At 46.4% G+C, this 23,593-nt stretch overlaps 1 protein-coding gene across 2 annotated transcripts in view; it reads left to right on the top strand.

Annotated features, from left to right (window-relative positions):
• F13A1 (coagulation factor XIII A chain) overlaps nucleotides 1-23,593 on the top strand; it is a 171,163-nt gene that overhangs the window by 57,705 nt on the left and 89,865 nt on the right. The window contains exons 1-2 of one of the 2 annotated variants that reach the window (XM_048839785.2): nucleotides 15,218-15,311; nucleotides 16,118-16,297. In XM_048839785.2, coding sequence (XP_048695742.1) covers nucleotides 16,138-16,297 — 160 coding nt within the window. In that variant the 5' untranslated portion in view covers nucleotides 15,218-15,311; nucleotides 16,118-16,137. Of the gene's footprint in view, nucleotides 1-15,217; nucleotides 15,312-16,117; nucleotides 16,298-23,593 lie in introns of those variants that run through there. The other variant, XM_075125389.1, reaches the window with a different exon arrangement.

Below are 23,593 nucleotides of genomic sequence, written 5' to 3' on the forward strand. Positions count from 1 at the left end.
TACCTTTTGATCATCTGAGACCTTCAATAATAATTACTTTGGATGCATCCAGTCTAGGTTGGGGTGTCCCTGTCAGCAACAGTGTCACAATAAGAGGTCATTGGCCTCCCTTAGAGAGGAAGATGCATATCAACGTACTGGAAATGAGAGCCATCAGAGAGGCTTTAAAGTCATTTTTGCCACAAATCCATTACAAGGTAGTTCAGGTAGCAATAGACAATTGAACTGCCATATACTATCTGAATGGGCAGCAGTTGCTCGTTCCCCTCAGTTATGCAAGGAGGCAATAAGCCTTTGGGATTGGTGAATAGAGATGATATTTACCTAGTGGCCATTCATCTAGAAGGAAAAAGTAACATTCTTGTGGATCATCTAGTCTGAAAACCTTTGCAAATGCACGAAAACTACTGTGCTGAAAGAAAACTTCAAATTGGGGGGACAGCCAGCCATAGACCTCTTTGTATCTAAAACCAATGAGACATATTTAATATTCTGCTCTAGGGCAGGGAGAGACAAGGGATCTATCTCAGACACATTGCTGTTAGACTAGGGACAGGATCTCCTATATATATTTCCACCTTTCCGTCTCATTCTGAAGGTGATGAAAAAGATAAAACAGAATAGAGCTGAGATGATTTTAATAATCCCAGTTTAGATCAAGCAACAGTGGTATCTGGACATTCATCTGTCCAGGGAAGTATACAGACTCCTGTCACTATTGACAGGCTTACTGTCACAACAGCAAGGGACAGAGTTCTCACCTGGATTCTCAGTCACTTCATCGAACAGCATGGGCGACAGAACTTTGAGACACTTGAAATAGTCCTGTTCCTTAGAAGTACAGAATGTTCTGGGAAGGAATCCACATGGAGATGTTATGCACATAAACAGAAAATATTTTTATTATGGGAAAACAGTAGCAATTGTGACAAAGTTCCTGCTCTACCTTGGTGGGTCTTGCGCTTATTGGCGGATATGCTTGCCTTGGAGCTTCACGGCAGCCCTCACCGTTTTTCTGAACCCACAGTCCAGGTCGACTCCTCCTGTGTCTGACCAGGAGTTGGGAGGTTTGGAGGGAACTCGGGCCCACCCTCTACTCCGGGTTCCAGCCCAGGGCCCTGTGGAAAGCAGCTGTCTAGAGTGCCTCCTGGAACAGCTGTGCGACAGCTACAACTCCCTGGGCTACTTCCCCATGGCCTCCTCCCAACACCTTCTTTATCCTCATCATAGGATCCTCCTCCTGGACTCTGATAATGCTTGTACTCCTCAGTCCTCCAGCAGTACTCCTTCTCACTCTCAGCTCCTAGTGTCTCTTGCTACCAGCTCCTCACACGCACACCACAAACTGAAGTGAGCTCCTTTTTAAAACCCAGGTTCCCTGATTAGCCTGCCTTAATTGATTCTAGCAGCTTCTTGGTTGGCTGCAGATGTTCTAATCAGCCTGTCTTAATTGTTTCCAGAAGGTTCCTGATTGTTCTGGAACCTTCCCTGTTACCTTACGCAGGGAAAAGGGACCTACTTAGCCTGGGGCTAATATATCTGCCTTCTATTATTCTCCTATAGCCATCTGGCCCGACCCTGTCACACAATATATAGATTCCTATACAGCAGCTATTTAGTATATTTTAGAGTATTTGCTCCATCTTAAAATGTCTGGTTTCTCATCGTCATCCAGAAGGGTTCATCTCTCAGCTATTTCTACATACCATGTCCCTGTCAATAATAAACCAGGGTTTGTTCAGGATATAGTAATGAAATTCTTAAGAGAGCTTACATTCTATCCACCACTTAAATGTCCTGTATCATCCTGGTATCTAAATATAGAGCTTACTCAACCTATGCAACACCCTTTGGAAGAGTTTATGCTATTCCACTTATCCATTAAGATGACATTTCTCATAGCTATCGCCTCAGCAAGGAGAATAAATGAGCTACAAGCACTGATGTATGAGCCACTGTTTACTGTCTTCCATAAAGGCAAAGTAGTGCTACACCCTCATCCTAAATTCTTATCTAAGGTGATTTCTAAATTCCGTATTAATCAAACAATTAATTTACTGGTATTCTTTCCGAAACCACATAGTCATACGGGAAATACCCAAGTACACATGCTTGATGATGAGAGCTTTACTCTATTAGTTAGAGAGAATCCAACAGCTTAGACAATCACCAACCTTTTCATCCGTTATACAGAGAGAAGGAACGGTCTGGTTATCGTGACAAAAAACAGTGTCTGAATGAGTTAGATACAGAAGGCATATTAGTCTCTGCTCCCTGAAATCGGTGAGATCTCATTCTGCTAGAGCAAAGGAAGCCACTATGGCATTCAGCAGACACATTCTGCTAGTTGAGATTTGTAGAGCAGCTACATGGAGCTCCATTTGCGTTTTTACCCAGCGCCGCTCTTTAGATTTAGAGTCTAGATCAGATGCACAGTTTGGTAAAGCAGTTCTCCAATCTTTATTATATTTGGACTTCACAGATCACCTTCCTAGGATAGGTGTATTGCTAGCCAATCTCTGCCAGGAGTGGCAATATGGAGAGGCCATTTGACGAAGAAATGAAGGTTACTTACCTGTAACCTGGAGTTCTTCAAGACAGACTCTGCATATTCAGGGTCCCCGTCCACCTTCCCCTCTTCCTGGATCCTAAACACCACAAAGGACATAGGATCAGGAGGGAAGTGACTAAGGTGGCCACAGCCCCATGCTGCTTTATATCCCCAGCATCAGAATGTTTGCTGAGGGAAGAAGTGGGATTGGGTACCTGAGTGCTCCAACAAGCACTGCTAGCTAAGGTTCTTCTTTGAGTGATTGCTCATGTGCATTCCAATAGGTGTGTGCGCGCGCCACGTGCACAATCGCCAGAAGTTTTCCTTCGCGGTACCCGTCGGGTCGGCTGTGGAGACCCCTAGAGTGGCGCCTTCATGGCGGTGTATATATGTCCCTGCCGATGCGCCGCCTGCTCAGTTCCTTCTTACCGCCCGTGACGGTCATTGGAACAGCTTAGTCTCTTGCTTTGCAAGTGCCTTACCTAGTGGTTCCCTTGTTTCTAGTGTAAATAGTTGTTAGTTAGTTGTTAATAATTGTAGATTAGATTAGTTTAGCTTACTTCGGGGGGTTTCCCCCATTCTACTCTCCCCGGCGCCGGGGCATGCCTCCATTGCAGGGGTTTAAAGCTTGCAAGAAGTGTGGAAAACCTATGCCAACAAGTGATCTGCACACTGCCTGTCTCAAGTGCCTCGGGGAGGGCCATCAGACAGATAAGTGCCCTATTTGCAGGAGCTTCAGACCCAGGACTAAGAGGGAGCGGGACTATCGCCTGAAGCTCCTCTTGATGGAATCGGCCCTTCAGCCACAGCCTGAGCCAACGCAGGCATCCTCGGTGCGCAGCGCACCAGCCTTGGTGCGGGATGTCCCAACACCAAGAAAGGACTCCGCCAGGGAGCACCGCCACCACTCCCCGGCCTGCAAGTGCCGCATAAGAAAAAGAAACCAGACAGGGGACATTCCCCTGTCAGGAAGCTGAGGGGGGATTCCAGTGGGGTGTGTCCTCCGGCGGGACACCCTCGGTAGGGTCCCCAAGAACCGGCACCGTTGACTCCAGCCCCAGGTGCAGAGCCATTGAGTCCGGCGAGAAAGGACTCTCCTACCCGCGACGATTTGGAGGAAGAGCTTGACCTCCCCTCCACTCCGGACACATATGAGGTGGCTCAAGACCTCATTGATATGACGGAGCAGTACCTGGCCCCGCAAACTCAGGCACCGCCAGTAGCACCGGTGACGGCACCGACTGTGGCATTGTGCCTGGCACCGCGGGCGATTACAACACCAGTCACGACACCGATGCCGATGGCGGCACTATCGGCAGCACCGATGGGGGCGCCAGCACCGATGGGGGCGCCGCCGTTGATTCATCATCAGGAGAAGGCCATGATGTTACGGTGCTGATCTCCATCTCCCTGGTACCGCTCCCCGGCACCGTCGGGGTCCGCTCCCCTGTGGTCAGGTACAGAATACTCGTCAGAGTCAGACGCGGAATCATCTGTGTCCCGATGCAGCCACTACCGCTCCCGGTCCTGGCACCGATCCCGGCACCGTAGGTCGGCGGAACAACCAGCACCAGTCGCCACTTGGCAACCCCAGTGGCAGGACCCAGTGCAATGGCCTTTTTGGACCCCCTGGGCCTACCGCCAGGCTCAAGGGCAGGGATCTAGGCCAGTATCGGTGGTATCCACCCCCCGTGCCCTTCCATCAGCGACGTCAATGGCACGCCACACCCCTAGGGCCCCTGAGGATCCCTTACGTGACAGGGCTGTTGAGCGGCCACAGTCAAGCACAGCCCTCCTCCACTGATGTCGGTGGCACCTGAACCTCTGGTTGCGGGGTGCTCCGAGGTACCTGACCCATCCTCCAGAGAACCCGAGGGGCAGGAAGACCCTGTCCTGGGAACCTCTTTCTCCTCTTCGCCAGATGAGGCGGTGGCAGGCACCTCCACCACTCTACCACCAATGGATACCAAAGGCCACCATGACCTGCTCAGGAGGGTACCAGTTAACCTCAACCTCCAGGCAGAGAAGGTTATGGAGGACTCAGAGCCGTTGGTGGACATCCACACCCCCGAGGGTCCTTCCAGAGTACCTGTGTCCCTCATAAGGACAATTCAGAACACCACGAAGGTGCTCTGGCAAATCCCAGCCTCTATACCACCAACAGCTAAAAGGGTCGAGAGACGCTACTTTGTGCCATAAAAGAGCTATGAGCACCTGTTTACCCACCCCGAAATGGGGACTCTGGTAGTTGATGCGACAAACCACAAGGAGCAGCAGGGTCAACCAGGCCCCACACCTAAGTCACATGACGCCAAGAAGCTGGATCTCTTTGGCTGTAAAGTCTATTTGACTGGGGGGCTCCAGCTTTGGGTCGCGAATCAGCAGGCAAGTGCTTAGCCAATACGCTTTCAATTTCTGGAGCTCGTTGGCTAAATTCCAGGAGTTAATCCCAGCTGATTCTCGCAGGGAGTTCGGTGCGCTTCTTGAGGAGGGTAGAATGGTCTCTAGGACTGCCCTCCAGGCAGCCCTGGACACACCGGACTCTGCGGCTAGAACCATGGCCACTGCCATCACTATGAGGCACAGTGCATGGCTTCAGGTTTCAGGGATCCCACCTGAGGTCCAAAATACAATTCAGGACCTCCCCTTTGACTGTCAGGGCCTGTTTACTCAAAATATGGACATGCACCTGCATAGCCTGAAGAATTTGCAGGCAACTCTGAAGTCTCTGGGGCTACATAACTGCCCCCTTGGGTGTTCACCAAGTGTATGGCAGTAGTGGCAGCCTTCTCCGCAGATGCCAGGTGCATGTGTTCCCGTATTTGGACAACTGGCTCATCAAGGCCGAGTCTCTTGGACTCCACATGCGCGAGGGCGTTTCTTTCAGAACTGCGTTTCAAAGCGCTCACGGACATTATCCAGACCCTCCTCCTCTTCCCCACAACTATAGCCAGGCACTGTATGGGACTACTGGGGCATATGGCGGCCTGTACGTACGTGGTACAGCATGCCAGGCTGCGCCTCCGGCCCCTCCAGATGTGGTTAGCACAGGTGCACAGACCAGGCAGGGACCCACTGGACTCAATCGTGACCCTCCTGCCTCAAATTCTCCACTCTCTCCAATGGTGGCTGCAACCACAGCTGATTTGTGCGGGAGTACCCTTCGCAAAACCCCAACCCACATTTTCCCTTGTCACAGATGCCTTGGTGCTTGGTTGGGGAGCGCATCTAGGCAATATCAGAACCCAGGGCCTCTGGTCCCATGCAGAGCTATCGCTGCACATCAACTTGAGGGAGATGAGGGCGGTTTGCCTGGCAGTCCAAGCGTTTCAGGCCCGTCTACAGGGCATGTGCGTATCGGTGCTCACGGACAATACTGCAGCGATGTTTTATATAAACAAAGAGGGTGGTGCTCGTTCCTCTCCCCTCTGTCGAGAAGCCCTGGCGCTGTGGGACTTTTGTGTCACCCACTCCATATACCTGCAGGTGTCGCACCTTCTGGGGGTGCAGAACTAGCTGGCAGACCGCCTCAGTCGCTCATTCCATGGACACGAGTGGTCCCTCAGACCCGACATTGCTCACTCAATTTTCCAGAGGTGGGCCTCTCCCCACATGGACCTATTCATGATGCAGAGGAACAAAAAGTGCCGGAGATTCTGCTCCTTCCTGAACCACAGCCCAGGCTCCACCGTGGATGCCTTTCACCTGTCATGGACTGGTTACCTGCTGTACGCGTTCCCGCCATTCCCCCTCATACACAGGGAGCTCCTCAAGACTCGTCAGGACAGGGCTTCCTTAATTCTCATAGCACCAGCATGGCCCCACCAGCGCTGGTTCACCATGTTACTGAACCTCTCCGTGGACAGACCAATAGTGCTTCCTCTCTGTCCAACCCTAATCTCACAGGACCACAGCCATCTACAGCACCCCAACCTGGAGTCACTCCACCTCATGGCATGGAAGCTCCACGGCTGAACCCTCTTGAGCTTCAGTGCTCGCACTCGGTTAGGGAGGTCCTGCTGGGGAGTAGGAAACCCTTCAGTCAAGCCATGTACTTGGCTAGGTGGAAGTGTTTCTCCATTTGGTCTTGACAAAGGGGAACTGAGCCGCAATCAGCCCCAATTCCCCTTATTTTGGACTATTTTTTAGATCTCAAGCATCACGGGTTAGCAATATTATCCCTAAGGGTACACCTCGTGGCCATTTCGGCCTTCCATTCAGGAACGGCGGGAGGTTCAGTGTTTGGTAATCCCATGGTGAGCAGGTTTCTTAAGGGCCTTGGCAGACTTTATCCTCCAGTACATCGGCCCATCCCCCCCAGGACCTCAAGCTGGTCCTGTCGTCACTCATGGGCCCTCCCCCTTTGAGCCCTGCCCTCTCTCCTACCTTTCCTGGAAGGTGGTTTTCCTGGTGGCTATAACCTCCACTAGGAGGGTATCCGAACTCAGGGCACTGACCTCCGAACCTCCATACATGGTATTTTATAAAGACAAGGTGCAGCTACGCCCCCACCTTGAGTTCCTGCCTAAGGTTGTCTCCCAGTTTTATGTGACCCAGGACATATTTTTACCTGTGTTCTTCCCTAAACCCCATGCCACTCACAGAGAGTGCATGTTCCATTCCTTGGACGTTAGCTGGGCCTTAGCATTTTACACTGAATGCACAAAGCCATTTCGTAAGTCACCACAGCTCTTTACTGCTATTGCGGAAAGAATGAGGGGGCTCCCGATCTCATCACAGCGCATCTCGTCATGGATCACGTCCTGCATCAGGACTTGCTATGACCTAGCTAAAGTTCCAGCCCCGCCAGTTACGGCGCAGTCTACCAGAGCACAGGCAGCATCTGCAGCTTTCCTGGTGCAGGTGCCTATCCAGGACATTTGCAAGGCGGCAACCTGGTCTTTCATCCACACCTTCACATCCTACTATGCCATTACCCAGCAGGCGAGGGATGATGCTGGGTTTGGTAGGGCAGTCCTGCACTAAGCAGTTAGGTGAATTCCGATCCTCCCCCAGGGTAACTGCTTAGAAGTCACCTATTGGAATGCACATGAGCAATCACTCGATGAAGAAAAAATGGTTACTTACCTCTCATAACTGTTCTTCGAGATGTGTTGCTCATGTCCATTCCAAATCCCGCCTGCCTCCCCACTGTCGGAGTATTCCAGCAAGAAGGAACTGAGCAGGTGGCGGGTCGGCAGAGACATATATACCCCGCCATGAAGGCGTCACTCTGGGGGTCTCCACAGCCGAGCCGATGGGTACCGCTAGGGAAAAGCTTCCGGCGACCGTGCATGCGGCGCACGCACACACCTATTGGAATGGGCATGAGCAACACATCTTGAAGAACAACAGTTACGAGAGCTAAGTAACTGGTTTTTCTACCATCTAGCAGCCTGTACTGGTTGGAGCACCCCAGGAGCGTGACTATGCAGAGCCCATCTCAAAGAACTCTGGTTACAGGTAAGTCACCTTCATTTCCTGGAGCACCTGGGGAAGATGCAAGCAAACATAACACCCAACCCATGTTTATCAACTACATTTGATGATCCCTTACTTTTGTGTATGCTGAGCCACCAGCAAATGTTCTTGAATCTGGAAGAACAATACAGAAGTATGTGAAACAACTGAAGGGAACTTTAGGAAAAAATCAATGTTAAAAACAATAGAGATGTGTCAGTTGACTTTCCTACTTTGCTCACATAATTAACACTATGATGTTTTCCTGATGACTTTCTAATGTATTGTTGAAATAATAAAAACAAAACAATTACATTTTGGAAAGAAATCTAAGGGTACTCCTACACATATGGGATAAAATTGCTTAAAATGAAAATAGTTAAAAATTGCATTGATGATAAATAGTATCAGCGAAAGTTCACAAAATTAATACTGAGTTTACAGTTGAGAAACAGACTTTCAGCATGGAACTCTGTGCCTGGAAAGAGTCCTGTTGAAGTCAGTGGGGGGAATCTACATGAGGGCACATATTCATGCCCGCAAGTTCAATTGCCGGATTGGGGCCTAAAACTTTAGGCAAGAAATGATGAGAGAGAGTAACAAACAGTAGGGCCCTGTAAGGACAAGGGCTATAGAAGTGAGATTATTACATTACTTAGGTGGTTGTTTACACATCTTGGTGGCTCATTATACAGCTGAGTCAATAACTGATTTTTCGGTTTGATGGCCAAACTGAAAAATGTGAAAAAAATTGATTTGTTTCAAGCCAAAACTGATTTTTTTCCCTCCTGCTGAAACAAAAAAAAAAATTTTTATTGGGGTTGAACAAAACATTTCAGTGGTCATTTCAAATCAAAATTTCAAAACACAATGTTGATTTGAAGCATTTTCTAAATGAAATGGTGATTCAAAACAAAGAGGTGTGCCAAAAAAATGCTGAACAGCAAAATCGTAAACTACTGGAAGTGTAGGTAAATGCAAAGTCATTAGTATGGGCTAATTAGTAAAATCAGTGCCCATTTAGGGCACCACATTTAATGGAGGTTTGCAGAAGTGCTGACCATGCCATGGGACTACTAACTGCCCTGACCCAAACCATTCATACTCACCCGTAGGGTTTCTGTTTGCCTTTTCTCCATCAAGAATGGGTGTTTGTTCTTTCTCAGCTGTGTGTAGTGGGCAACTCTGCCAGGATACCTCCTTTGAAGCATCACTGTAGCAAAGAGATGAGGGAGGGCATTTGAAGCACCATCTGCAGGTAACTCAGAGACAGCCTTTTAGATGAAGAAATGATATAAACAGAGCTAGGTGGGGGATGAATAGATGAGCACCTCAGGGTAAGAGGAAAAATGCTTTCTTCTTTTAAAACACCAAGGTATACAGGGCCAACCATGAGAGTTGGAGCATAAACAAACAACTTTGTGAGGGAATGAATTTCAGTGAATCAAACTGACTCTTTGTAATAACCCCGTCATATAAAGGTGATGTAGTTTGTATGCTACTGTGTATTTTGTCAATAAATTTGTGGAAGCACTGCAGCACTGTTTTGAGAAATAGGTACATGGGGAGAGTTTAGGATACATTTGTTAGATTAACCTTCGCAAACCACACTGCAGAAGATTACAGTGGGAACAGGAAATAACTTGCTGACTTTGTAAAAATCAAAGCCTGCAGCTTGCACACATCCACAATTATGAAACAACTGTTAAAAATGTGGATAATGATTCAAAAAAAGTTCATAGTTTAAAAAAAAATTACACAACAGTGAAACAGCACCTCCTTTCAATTCCTTATGACTAAGGTAGCATGTCTGTAACAGAGGTCACAGATTCCGAGACTTTCTGCAGAGGCCAGCAGCAGCAGTTTGGGTGTGTGGGAGGGGGCTCAGGGCAGGGGCAGAGGGTTGGGGTTGCACTTACCTGGCGGGGGAAGGGGGTGTCTCTGGCTCCCACCAGCATGTCCCTGCAGCTCCTAGGCAGAGAAGCCAGGGGGCTTTGCACGCTGACTGAACCCACAGGCGCCACCCCCACAGCTCCCATTGGCTGCAGTTCCCAGCCAATGGGAGCAACAGAGCCGGCGCTTGTGGCAGGAGCAGCGGGTGGAGCCCCCCCTCGCTTCCCCTCCCATAGGAGCTGCAGGAACATGCCACTTGGAGTTGGGTAGGGACCCTGCCAGCCCTGCCAACTCTTTGCCCTCCCCCCCAACCAACAGGGGTGGCGGGCTGGGGGCCGCCACCTGGCTCCCCATCCCAGCACCAGCAGGGGCCTGGGTTGTGTGCTGCTGCCCGCCTCCCACCCCAGCATCCAGGCCCTCCTGGTCTAAGTTTTAGTTAGGGGTATATAGTAAAAGTCATGGACAGGTCACCGGCCATGAATTTTTTTTTACTACCCGGGACCTGTCCATGTCTTTTACTAAAAATACCCATGACTAAAATGTAACGACCCTCCAGGACATCAACCGTCAACAGACCAACTACCTCAGATGTTACAGTTAGGATGTTTTACAACTCACCCTTGCACCTCCTTCTTAAACTGCACACTTCCTTAATTAATAAATTACTCAGCTCATCTGTACAAAGATGCTGGTCAGTGCTGGAACAGAAAGATGGTCAACACCCCACTTTGATAACTGTCTTCAGGAGAAGCCAAAGAAGCAGTTTCACTAGCGACTCTTCCATAATATAGTTGGAGTGTATAGAGATAGCTACAGCAAAGGTTGCCTCCGTCTTTCCATTCAGACACAAAGCTTTTATGGCCCTGCGTCAGCTAATGTAGACATACCCTTAAACACCTGCTTGAATCAATGTGGTTAAGGGTATGTCTACACTGTAGTGTAAGCCCAGGGTTTGAACTCAGGCTCAAGCCTAACTCCTCTTCCAACTACACACAAATCATGTTAACCCAGGGCTCAAACCCAAGGCTTAGACCCAGGCCCCAGGAGCCCTTGGGTGGGGATGGATGGATGATCTGAGCCTAAGTCAAGCCAGGACCCAGGGTATAAGCTCTATTGCTTTGCAGTGCAGATGCAGCCCCACTGGATTTGTGCTCTGGCAGTCCACCAAAAGCATCCCACAATCCCATGAGCCAACTGTTTTTGTCCTCTGGAAAGTCAAGGTTGATGGAAGGTCAAGTTTTCTCATGCTACACTATGAACAAAGGGCTAAAGCAGCCACATTTTAGGAGGGCGCCAGGAAGTTTGGGATATGGGTGCTTGGACTTGGGCCTGCATAATGCAATGTAAATGCTGGAGCCTCACGTTGGGACCCAGGGTTCAACCATTCCTAAGCTGGAGTTACAAATGAGTATAGATGCTCAAACCCTAGGTTAACAAATCCAGAGTCTGCTAACATGAGTTCTGCTAGCCCTGGGCTTACTTTGCAATGTAGACATACCCTGAGTGGGAGAGGATTACTCACATGCTTAACTTTAAAAATGAAGAAAAAATTCTCTCTCTGTGTGGAAAAAAATCACATTGACTTCACCTGGCTTTGGATCAGGCCTGTGAACTTGGGAAGGCTGTTCCTGGGAAACTGCAGTTGACTCATTGGTTTCCAGCAGTTTACAGTGGAGTGGCAACTTTACAAAGAAGAGTGCTCTATCACCAGACTTTACAGTGCATCATTAATTATGTTTAATGGCACTAAAGGGAAACCAGGGCTTTCTGCTCTCCATTTATCCTACTGCATCACCCCTTCTGTCAACAGATTTGAGCCATCCAGCCGCTGCTCCAAAGGAAGGTAAATTAAGGTCAATACAGGCTAATAGGTGAGGGAGAGCCATTCCTAGGAAGTCACAGCAATGAGAAAACACCTGCTATCTGGAGCTGTCATAAGCATGAATTTGCATCACTCCCACCACAATAAATAAATTTCAATCTAGAGAACATTCCGCTCCCTGGATGCAAAGCCCCATTGCTGTTGCAAATGTGGTCTCTCTGCTTTCAGCGTCATTACCAGACTTGTGAAAGCTCCCCAGAGGTCTCCTGAAAGATGGGAATGGGCACAGAGGGGTATTGCATCCGCCAGGTGTTTAAGTACTACGGATTGAATATGATTGGGCCACTCTGTCCGTTTGTTCACCCTCTGTGACTGAAAGCTTTCCTCCTAGCTCTGACAGCACCGCAGCCACTTGGGGAAGCGCATGACTTCCTCTGGGGGCTGAATTTTTTATTTGTGTTGCAGGCCCCTGACAGACACAGGATAGAAGCAATATTTATGTCAGTTTTTGTAATGTCACTGCAGCAGCCACAATTCAGGGAACTGAAAGGCTGGATCATGAGCCATGGTATAGAGAAATCATAGACTAGAGACAAATGTAACCATCCCGAGATAATCCTCTGTTGTCCCAAGGCAGCACATACCAGTTCCCAATACTATTCAGATGATGCCCGTTATTTATGTGGGGGGAGAGCAAAAAGGGATTCTGCTGAAATTTAAAATAAAACTAAAAGGCCCTTGGCCCTGATTGTATCCTGTCTGCTCTTGTGTTGCCATTTACATCTGTGCAAAGTGGGCATAAAGCCACCACCACTCATGTAAGTCAGCAGAGAATTCTGACTAGCTGGCATTTTACACCCACATTGCATGCAGTGTACGTGATGGCACAAGGTGCAAAGCGAGGAGCTGGGAATTCCAATTTGCATCCAGGGAGTGGGGAATTCCCATTTTCAGCTGAACAGGCTGATGATGCCAGTTCTTTACCATTAGGTACTTAGCTATGTTAAGAGCTAGGGTAGGAGTACAGCCAAATTCTCTACTGTTGTAATTCAAGGCATGACTTCAATGGAGTTATGCCAGCAGGCAGTTTAATCCTGAATTTACATTACTGGACTGTAGGCAATAGCTCTCTGTGTGGGGGACAGAATGCCAACTGCCCGTCTTTTCAGTCTCTAATCCAGACTGCAACATGATGAGTGGTCTGATCTGATTAAACGATCACATACATTGTGCTGTAAGTAAGGGGTGATCTCCACCAGCCAGTTTGTGCATGAGTATGTCTGTTTATTGTATGCACATTGTGTCTGCTGCCAACTAGCAGCCACTAGCTGGACACTGAGCTGAGTCCCCCTTCACAGTAGTTTACCCTCATGTAACTCCATTGAGTTAATGGAGTTATTCCTGACACATCAGGTGCAAATGATATCAGAATTAGGCCTCCTGGCTTAATCTTCAGCTGTGCCAGAGCAGATCTCAGTGCAGCTGAGTGAGACGTGGGAGAAGGGATGCAAAGCTGACTCTAAGATGGATTTCTGCTCCTTCTTCCCCTACTGCTGGAGCTGGATTTAAGACTGCTCTAAATTCTACCACCTTAAAATGGCCCCAGGGGGCCATTCCACAGGTGAGGATCAGACCTCAGCAAGTGTCTCAAATTGCTTTCTAGTCATTATATTACACGTGAGGTTGTCTTTCAGAGTATGGGAAATCAAGGACCAATGGTTTTTATTTACTGAGCACTGACAGTGTGTTGTTCACTATATGTTAATCACAGGAGTTTCTCTCACTCCTGAAACAATACTTGCTTTACTTCACTGTGCTCCTTAGCTAACCACGGTCACGTGGGTTATCCCTACGTGGGAAAAGCTCTAGATTTCTACTTTAAAAATTGCCACTTGTGGAGTTCCATTTGGCCCCACCTGACCTGGGACCTGTGCACAACTCTTTAGGTGTAAGCAGCTCTCCGGGTGTCGTGATGTCTTCCACTGCCAACAGCTCCACCAACACTCCCCTTGTGGGGCCTGGCTACTCCTGCTGAGTCCATCAGGGGACTAACTCGCAGGAGAGTTTCAGCCTGCAATGCATGTGAAGAGCAGGAGCGCTGACCGTACAAAACAGCTGCTCTTCAGTGCATGCATTTTCTCTGCCCACAAACTCTTACTATGTGGGGCGGAGGGGGAGCCTCACGGTGCCTGGAGGCAATGGAGGGGGGTTACGTTGATGCTGAGGAGATCAGAGCGCACTTTTCTACTGCACATTGTGCAGTGAAGAGTAGCATGTGGCTTATTCTACCAATTGACTCCTGTTGACCATTAAAGGGACAGCATCAACCTGAAATTTGTCGATTGTAAGAAGTAAAAGTTATTGCAGGTGCTATACCTGCCCTTGGTCTTTAAATACTTTTTCCCCCACCCTATCCTCATTGGTGTATGAAGGATCCACACACGAGGGAACAGGGAAATGATTTCACAAACTGTTGTCTAATGCATGAAGTAAACAAGTACACTGAAAAACAGATCAAATCATATTACAGGAGGATTAGGACTTATCTGTAAAAGAGCAGCTCATACATGTTGAAACAGAAGGATGATTTAATTCCCCAAGCTGTGGCCCTTTAACTGCAGCTAGACAGGCCGAGATTGATAAACGTGACTTTTTAATTTTGCACTTGCAAAATTGTGCATGTAGATATTTGCATGCAGAAAACTTCAATGTATGTGGGAAATTTTTTCATGCACAATATAGGCTCTGGGCCAGATCCTCAAGTGGTGTAAATTGATTTCAATGCATCTGTATGGATTTACATCAACTAAGGAGCTGGCCTGTATTTAAGACTGAGTGAAACAAATAACCCAGCTTTGGGACAGATCCACATGGCCCCTGTGCACCACTCTAGCAATGCAAAGAGGCAGTACAGCAAGTTTAACCAGCTGGCTGAAATTCCCTAATGTGGCAAGCCCAAGTAGCCCAGAGCTAGCATGACTGGATCTGTGCCATTGTCTTCAGGGGCATGATTAAGGGAAGGGGCATGCCCCTTTATAATCTGGCAATCCCCAGATGGCATAATAGCCCCTTGGGGGCTGTGCACCTGGCAGAACTTTGAGCAGCCATGAGAGGTTATAGGATTAGCCCCAGGAGTGTGGAGCAGTAAAGGTGCCTTATAGCTACTTTCCCACTCTCCTCCCTCCCCGCCACCCCCCCCCCCCCCGGCTCCCAAGCTGATGCTGTGTTCTGCTTTGCCACAGCTAAGGCGCGAGACCCCTATATGAAGCAGCATGGCAAAACTTATTTTACCATATATACTGAAAATTGTATATTGAAATCCTCCTGATGTATATGTGTGTGGTGGTGGTGGGGGGGGGTGTTGGGGCAGAAGAGTGAGAGACACCCAAGGCTCCCGCAGCTGTTGCTGCTGCCTGGAGGTGGTGTGGGGAGGGCTTGCCAAGAAGGGAAGTCTCCCAGCCCTGAGGGGGGTGGGGAAGGGAAGGGGATATACTGCAGTTACTTTAAGAGCCCCCAACTATTGCCAGATTTCATTGCACTTGAGAACGTCTACCAGGAGCAGGAAAGAGAACATCTGAAAAGAAGGTACCCTGGCTAGCTAAATACTTTCTTCAAAATGCTATTAACTAATTGCCACATTTTGAAATGCTGCTTAAATGGGTATTTGGAAGAAACTGAGTTCTCAGCATTGGGTATTTTTCTGAGCAGGCTGCAGTGCCTTACACACACACACCAGCTTTATGCTACCTCAAAGAGAAATCTCTTATCATCCAATATCTGCAATTTCCCTTTAATTGATTTACTCTAGAGAAGTAAGTGGAGGAAAAGTTTTTGTCCCCTTTTTCTTGAAACCTGCAGGGTGTGGGAGGTGATTTTATTGTCTGGGTGTCTGTGGCAAATCTTCAGATATTTTGTGTGTTTAAAATATGCAGAAACCCTATACAAAATATGATAGCATTCATTTCAAACACTTTCTAGCGTTTTGGACTCATGATGCAGTATAATTTATGTGTGTGTATTAAATCAGGGTAGAGAATTTGTGAGAGTCACTCACCAGAGATATTAATTCACCACTTAATCTGCAGTGATGCCTTTTTAGAGGGTTATGTACGTACATATGTATTTAATCCTAACCCATGGAATCTCCCAAATGTTTCAAAGTCTTTTGTGGTTGGGTTTATTCTTTCTTCTCTTTTTCATATATTTTGACCTTCCAAGCCTCAGGGGATTGTAATCCATTGTTAGACTGATGCTTTCTGCCTTTGTTTTATTTATGTGAGACTGAAAATGTGTAGCGCATTGGCATCGCACACTTGTTATTTGTTTCTCCCTCTTAGACGTGGGGCTATAGCTCACTTTTCTTTTCTCTTGCTCTCCTCTTTTCCTTTTAGGGGATTGCAACACTGTAAGAATGTCTGAACCAACGCACGCTGACAAAGAGAAAAAAAAAACAATTCCCCCTAGCCTGAGTGGCCGCAGAGCCCTCCCTCCAAACATCTCCAATGCTGAAGAAGATGAGGTCCCTGTCATGGAGATGACTGGTTTGGTACCTAGGGGATTTAACCTGAAAGGTACAGTGTACTGCACATTTTAAGAGTTGAACCCTTTCTATATTTCCAGTAGCTACGTTTATGTCTACGAACTAAAACAAAAACACTTGTAATAACGAAGTTAGGTAATAATAATTTGTTGTACTTCTGTAGCTCCTTTCATTTGAGGATCTCAAAGGCCTTTACAGACCTTAATGAATGAAACTTTGCACCATCCCCGTCAGAAAGAGGAAAGGAAATTATGTCTGTCTTACAGGCAGAGAAGTTGATGCACAGAGAAATTAAGTGGACTGCCCCAGGTTCACGATGTCAAATAGTAGAGGGAGGAGGAAGATTCAGGAATATTTTGACAACTATAACACTGAGTTCAGTTCATTGTGACTTGTGGGGGTCATATTATTTGTTGTTCAAAAGCGTTCAGATGATTGCGGGTTATTTCTGAAAATGTTTTCAAATCTTGAATTAGTCTTTAAAATTACCAGAAATTGCTTGTTATGCTCCTGGTTACAAAGTTTACAATCCGGGATCAGAATTGATGATATGTGACTTGTATGTCAAACAACACTGAGTAACAGTTCTAAGTCTTTGGAACAAACCGGTTCACATGCCAGCTGAAAATAATATGAAAATCAGGATTGATGCTTGAATGATTCACTAACCTAAGAGGCTAAATTTATAACAAACATTATTTGAAATTAATAGGTGAGCTAGTTCCACAGAGCAACCAGGGCAGTATGATATAATAATACATGAAACTCCTACAACAATTTTCAGCCAAGGATCTCAAAGTATAACAAAAGTGGGTAAGTAGTAATATCCCCATTTTACAGATGAAGAAACTGAGGAATTGGAGAGCTTTAGTCACCTGCTCAAAGTTGCACATGAAGACTGTGTAGCCTTGATCCTTCACCCTAATCCTGTGCCTTAACCACAAATTCACCCACCCTTCCCATTCTAATACATAAATGTTTCTTTAATAAACATCACTTAAAAACAGGCAAGAAACTGTCGTGTTAAGAGTGGAACCATGGGCTATGCTTTTCAAACATCCTTGCTGTTGTATGTTGGTTTGTGTTTTGATATACTGTAGTGGAGTGAAACATGACATAAGAAGGTCCATCTCAGACTACTGTGGATCTCAAAGGAGAAACATTAATAAAATCAGGGAAGCCTAAGGTCTTTGGAAGCCTGAGAGGAAGATTAGAGAAGTTGTGTTGTGGGCCCGAACCAAAGCCCATTAAAGTCAATGGAAAGACTCCCACTGACTTTTGAAAAGCTTTGGCTCAGAACCCATGTATAAGGGTAGAGTTGGGGGAGATTTTCATGGGGTTTTTCCACCAACAAAATTAAAGCTTTCAGGGCAAGTAAAAGGTAGTGAGAAGCCTGAAACATCCTCCTCCTGCCTCACTGGCAGGCCGAGAGATTATTAATGTACAAGGCAAGGAAGCTGACGGCCTAGAACTCAGCCTCTAACTAGATAAGTGTAGAGGTTCTTTTGTATCAGAATGTGCTGAAGGGGAGAATCTGCCTGGAAAGAGTCACTGCTTCTGAGGGGACTTGTTTCCCTCACATTATCCCTTGGCAATGTTATTCCAGCAGAACTGAGGAAAATGCAGTCGGCATAGCCAGAAAAACACATTTTGAAAAGGATCTGCAGGGTGTTTGATGGTGATTGGGGGGAGGGGGGAATTGCTGCTGTTTTCACCGCATTTTCAGAAATAACGGTAGGAATTACCTGGCCTCTTATTTTTTAGACCAGCATGTCTTACACATAACTCTGGTTAAGTATTGCATTTTGGGGTTGGTGCTTGCTGCACAGAGCAGGTGCAGTGTTGTGCAGACAAGCACAAGGTAAGAATTTGCCAGCAGGACAGGACGTGCCAGGGAGCCGAGTCCTGTGTCAATGAGCATGCTTTCTGCCTAAGCTGCTTCCATGCCAATGCTACCACAATATCTCACAATCGCCAAAGGATTTTATATTCACAGCACCTCTAGGACACAGGAAGTGCTGTTAGTCCCCCATTTTACAAATGGGGATAATAAGTGACTTGTACAAGGTCATACAAAAGTTTGTGGTAGAAGAAGGGACTGAACTTTTAGCTCTCAGATCAGCACCCTGACCACTGGACGCATCACGTTCCACTCTTCCGCCAACTGCACAGAAGTCCCACATGCAATTTCTGTCAATAGGGGGCGCTGCAACTTTTCTGTGGAGTGTTCCTGCATTGGGAGGGAGTTGAGGCGATGCCATGAGAGAGCAGCTTTGCATAACATCATCCACTGGGAAACTCATGAGATTTCCTGACATAAGTTAATGATCTTGTCAGCCTTGTTATAAATGGAGTGTTGGTAAATCGGAGGGAGGGAGGTGAGCAGATGTCCCAGGCACGAGGAAAAAAATTGCTTTGGCTCTGACAAAATATTGGCCTCAACCTCCAGGGCTCTGTTAGTTCACCATTGGCTGTATGCCTCTGCCTGTAAGAAAAGGATCTAGAGCAAACTAGAGTGGGAAATGGGGAACTCAGGATTCCCAAATGGAAAAGTCACATAGAATTAAATAAAGAATAGTAACCTTGCTCTAGAGTGTTTAAACCTGCTGATCATTCTAATCAGGAATTGTATCCTTTCTATGGGCAGCGTTTAAAATTCTATATAGAGAATGTTTATCATGTATCCTCTCTGTGGGTGGGGTTATGATAAACTTTCTTTATAAACAATTTTAAACCCCAAAGTTTGTCATAACTCCATCCACAGAAAGGATACAACTCCCTATTAGATCGATCAGCAGTTTTAAAAACTCTAGCGCAAGGTTACTATTCTCTGTTTAATTCTATAGGATTCCTGGGTAACTGCAAGAAAGTTTAGTCCCTTTTAAATTCCACTGGACTTTTCCAGAAGGGCAGCAGTAAGAAATATTTTGAGCATTTTTACTTGAAACAGACATTTCCCTCTCTGGTTTGTTCTAGATTGGTTTCCCACAAGGCAGCATACAGCTGATGATGAGAAAAGACAAGGACATACTCCTGCAACCCTTATTCATATGAGTATAAAAGAATAGCACAAGTATGTAGTAGCATAATCAGAAAGGCTAAGGCACAAAATGAATTCCATCTAGCAAAAGAAATACATTACAATAAGAAGAGATTCTATAAATACATTAGGAGCAAGAGAAAGACAAAGTAAAGTACAGCCCCTCTACTTAGTGGGGGAACAAGAACTAATAACAGACAACACGAAGAAGGCGGAGGTGTTTAACACCTATTTTTGCTTCAGTCTTCACCAAAAAGATTACTTGTGACCAGATACATAGCAGAATTAATAACAAGGGGGAAGGAATGCATGCCAAAATAGGGAAAGAAGAGGTTAAAAAATACTTACGTAGGTTAGATGTATTGAAGTCAGTAGGGCCTGATGAAATTCAACCTAGGGTACTTAAGGAACTAGCTGAATCAATCTTGGATCCATTATCTTTGAGAACTCCTGGAGGGCTGGTGAGGTCCCAGAGGACTGGGCAAACATAGGACTTCTCTTTAAAAAGAGCAACAAAGAAGACCTTGGGAATTATAGACCAGTCAGCCTAACTTTGATATTTGGAAAGATACTGAACAAATTATTAAACAATATGTAAGCGCCTGGAGGATAATAGAGTTATAAGGAATAGCCAGCATGGATTTGTCAAGAACAAATCATGCTAAACCAATCTATTTTACTTCTTTGACACAGTTACTTGCCCAGTGGATAGGGGGAAAACTGTAGATGTGATTTATTTTGATCTTTAGTAAGGCTGTTGACACAGTCCCCCATGACAATCTTATAAGCAAACAAGGGAAATATGGTCTAGATGAAATTACCATAAGGTAGGTGCATAACTAGTTGAAAGATCATACTCAAAGAATAGCTGTCAATGGTCCTCTGTCAAACTAGGAAGGTGTATCAAGTGCAGTCCCACAGGGGTCAGTGGTGGGTCTGGTACTAGTCAATATTTTCATTAATGATCTGGATAATGGAGTGGAAAATATGAAATTTGTGGATGACACCAAATTGGGAGGGGTTGCAAACACTTTGGAAGACAGGATTAGAATTGAAAATGACTTTGACAAATTGGAGAATTGATCTGAAATTAACAAAATGAAATACTGTCAAGGTTCCTCCCCCACTCTGAACTCTAGGGTACAGATGTGGGGACCTGCATGAAAAACCTCCTAAGCTTATCTTTACCAGCTTAGGTCAAAACTTCCCCAAGGTACAAAATATTACACCCGTTATCCTTGGAATGGCCGCTACCACCACCAAACTAATACTGGTTACTGGGGAAGAGCTGCTTGGACGCGTCTTTCCCCCCAAAATACTTCCCAAAACCTTGCACCCCACTTCCTGGACAAGGTTTGGTAAAAAGCCTCACCAATTTGCCTAGGTGACTACAGACCCAGACCCTTGGATCTTAAGAACAATGAACAATCCTCCCAACACTTGCACCCCCCCCTCTCCTGGGAAATGTTGGATAAAAAGCCTCACCAATTTGCATAGGTGACCACAGACCCAAACCCTTGGATCTGAGAACAATGAAAAAGCATTCAGTTTTTTACAAGAAGACTTTTAATAAAAAATAGCAGTAAATAGAAATAAAGAAATCCCCCCTGTAAAATCAGGATGGTAGATATCTTACAGGGTAATTAGATTCAAAAACATAGAGAACCCCTCTAGGCAAAACCTTAAGTTACAAAAAAGATATACAGACAGAAATAGTTATTCTATTCAGCACAATTCTTTTCTCAGCCATTTAAAGAAATCATAATCTAACACATACCTAGCTAGATTACTTACTAAAAGTTCTAAGACTCCATTCCTGTTCTGTCCCTGGCCAAGATGACTACAGACAGACACAGATCCTTTGTTTCTCTCCCTCCTCCCAGCTTTTGAAAGTATCTTGTCTCCTCATTGGTCATTTTGGTCAGGTGCCAGCGAGGTTACCTTTAGCTTCTTAACCCTTTACAGGTGAGAGGAGCTTTCCCCTGGCCAGGAGGGATTTCAAAGGGGTTTACCCTTCCCTTTATATTTATGACACGCCCCCCAAATCTCAGCTAGGGTGAAACACTGGCTGGGATTTCTTCCTGGAGCTCTAGGAAAACAGAGTTAATAAGACACATGCATCTCTAAATATACTACCAAGTACATAAAGACTAACAATATTTTCCACATCTCAAGGACGATTTTAACCAGTTGATTCTGGGAAACTTTCACGGGAGAGTGCATCAGCCACTTTGTTAGAAGCTCCTGAGATGTGTTGGATGTCGAAATCAAAATCTTGGAGAGCTAAACTCCACCGAAGAAGTTTTTTGTTAGTTTCTTTGACGGTGTGAAGCCACTTTAGTGCAGCATGGTCGGTTTGCAGGTGGAAACGCCGTCCCCAAACATATGGGCGTAGCTTTTCCAGAGCGTAGACAATGGCGTAACATTCTTTTTCAGTGACTGACCAGTTGCTTTCCCTCTCAGACAATTTTTTGCTGAGAAACACTACAGGGTGGAATTCTTGATCAGGTCCTTTCTGCATTAAAACTGCTCCCACACCACGCTCGGATGCATCTGTGGTTACTAGGAACGGTTTGTCAAAGTCTGGGGCCCTTAGTACAGGGTCAGACATGAGTGTCACTTTAAGCTTGTTAAAGGCCTTCTGACACTTTCCGGTCCACTGAACAGCATTTGGCTGTTTCTTTTTGGTTAGGTCTGTCAGTGGGGCAGCGATTTGGCTGTAGTGCGGTACAAATCGTCTGTAATAACCAGCCAAGCCTAAGAAGGATTGAACCTGTTTCTTTGACTTTGGGACAGGCCACTTTTGGATAGCATCCACTTTGGCCTGTAGGGGGCTGATAGTTCCTTGACCCACCTGGTGTCCAAGGTAAGTCACTCTGTTTAGGCCTATTTGACACTTCTTAGCCTTAACAGTTAGTCCTGCCTCCCTTATGCGCTCAAGGACTTTTTGTAGATGTTCCAGGTGGTCTGCCCAGGAATCCGAAAATATGGCCACATCGTCAAGGTAGGCGACTGCATATTCTCCTAATCCCGCTAGGAGACCATCTACAAGTCTTTGGAAAGTGGCGGGTGCATTTCGCAGCCCGAAAGGGAGTACATTAAATTCATACAGCCCGAGATGTGTGATGAAGGCTGACCTTTCCTTGGCAGATTCATCTAGCGGTACCTGCCAGTACCCCTTGGTTAAGTCCAAGGTAGAGATGAACTGGGCCCGTCCCAGTTTCTCTAATAGTTCATCTGTGCGTGGCATGGGATAGTTGTCTGGGCGAGTTACAGCATTTAGCTTACGGTAGTCCACGCAAAAACGTATTTCCCCATCTGGTTTGGGAACTAGAACCACTGGAGATGCCCATGCACTTTCAGAGGGGCGGATTACACCCATCTGTAACATATCCTGGATCTCCCGTTCTATAGCAGTTTTAGCTTGAGGAGACACCCGGTAAGGTTGGACCCTAATTGGGTGAGCATTACCTGTGTCAATGGAGTGGTATGCCCGTTCAGTCAGTCCTGGGGTGGCTGAGAACGTTGGCGCGTAGCTAGTGCACAGCTCCTGGATCTGCTGTCGCTGCATACGCCCAAGGGTCATGGAGAGGTTCACCTCTTCCACACCACCAGCACATTTCCCTTCGTAGTAAACACCTTCAGGCCACTCAGCGTCGTCTCCTCCCTGGGCTGTAAACTGACAAACCTTTAATTCTCTGGAATAAAAGGGCTTTAGAGAATTAATATGGTACACCTTAGGCTTCCGGTTGGAGGTGGGGAATGCTATGAGATAATTAACAGCTCCCAGGCGCTCCTGGACCATGAATGGCCCTTCCCACAATGCTTCCATTTTATGGGCCTGGAGCGCCTTTAAGACCATGACCTGGTCTCCTACTTTGAAGGAACGCTCTCTGGCATGTTTATCATACCAGGCTTTTTGCTCTTTTTGAGCATCCTGTAAGTTTTCTCTAGCAAGGGCTAAAGAGGTTCGGAGGGTGTTTTGTAGGTTGGTTACAAAGTCCAGAATGTTAGTTCCTGGAGAAGGTGTAAATCCCTCCCATTGCTGCTTCACCAACTGCAATGGCCCCTTAACCTCACGGCCATATACAAGTTCAAATGGGGAAAACCCTAAACTGGGATGTGGTACAGCTCTGTAGGCAAAGAGCAACTGCTGCAATACTAGGTCCCAATCATTGGAGTGCTCATTTACGAATTTACGTATCATGGCCCCCAAAGTTCCATTAAACTTCTCCACCATGCCATTTGTTTGATGGTGGTAAGGAGTGGCAACCAAGTGATTTACCC

Source organism: Caretta caretta, chromosome 2 (assembly GCF_965140235.1).
Source record: "Caretta caretta isolate rCarCar2 chromosome 2, rCarCar1.hap1, whole genome shotgun sequence".
NCBI classification, from domain to species: domain Eukaryota; kingdom Metazoa; phylum Chordata; order Testudines; family Cheloniidae; genus Caretta; species Caretta caretta.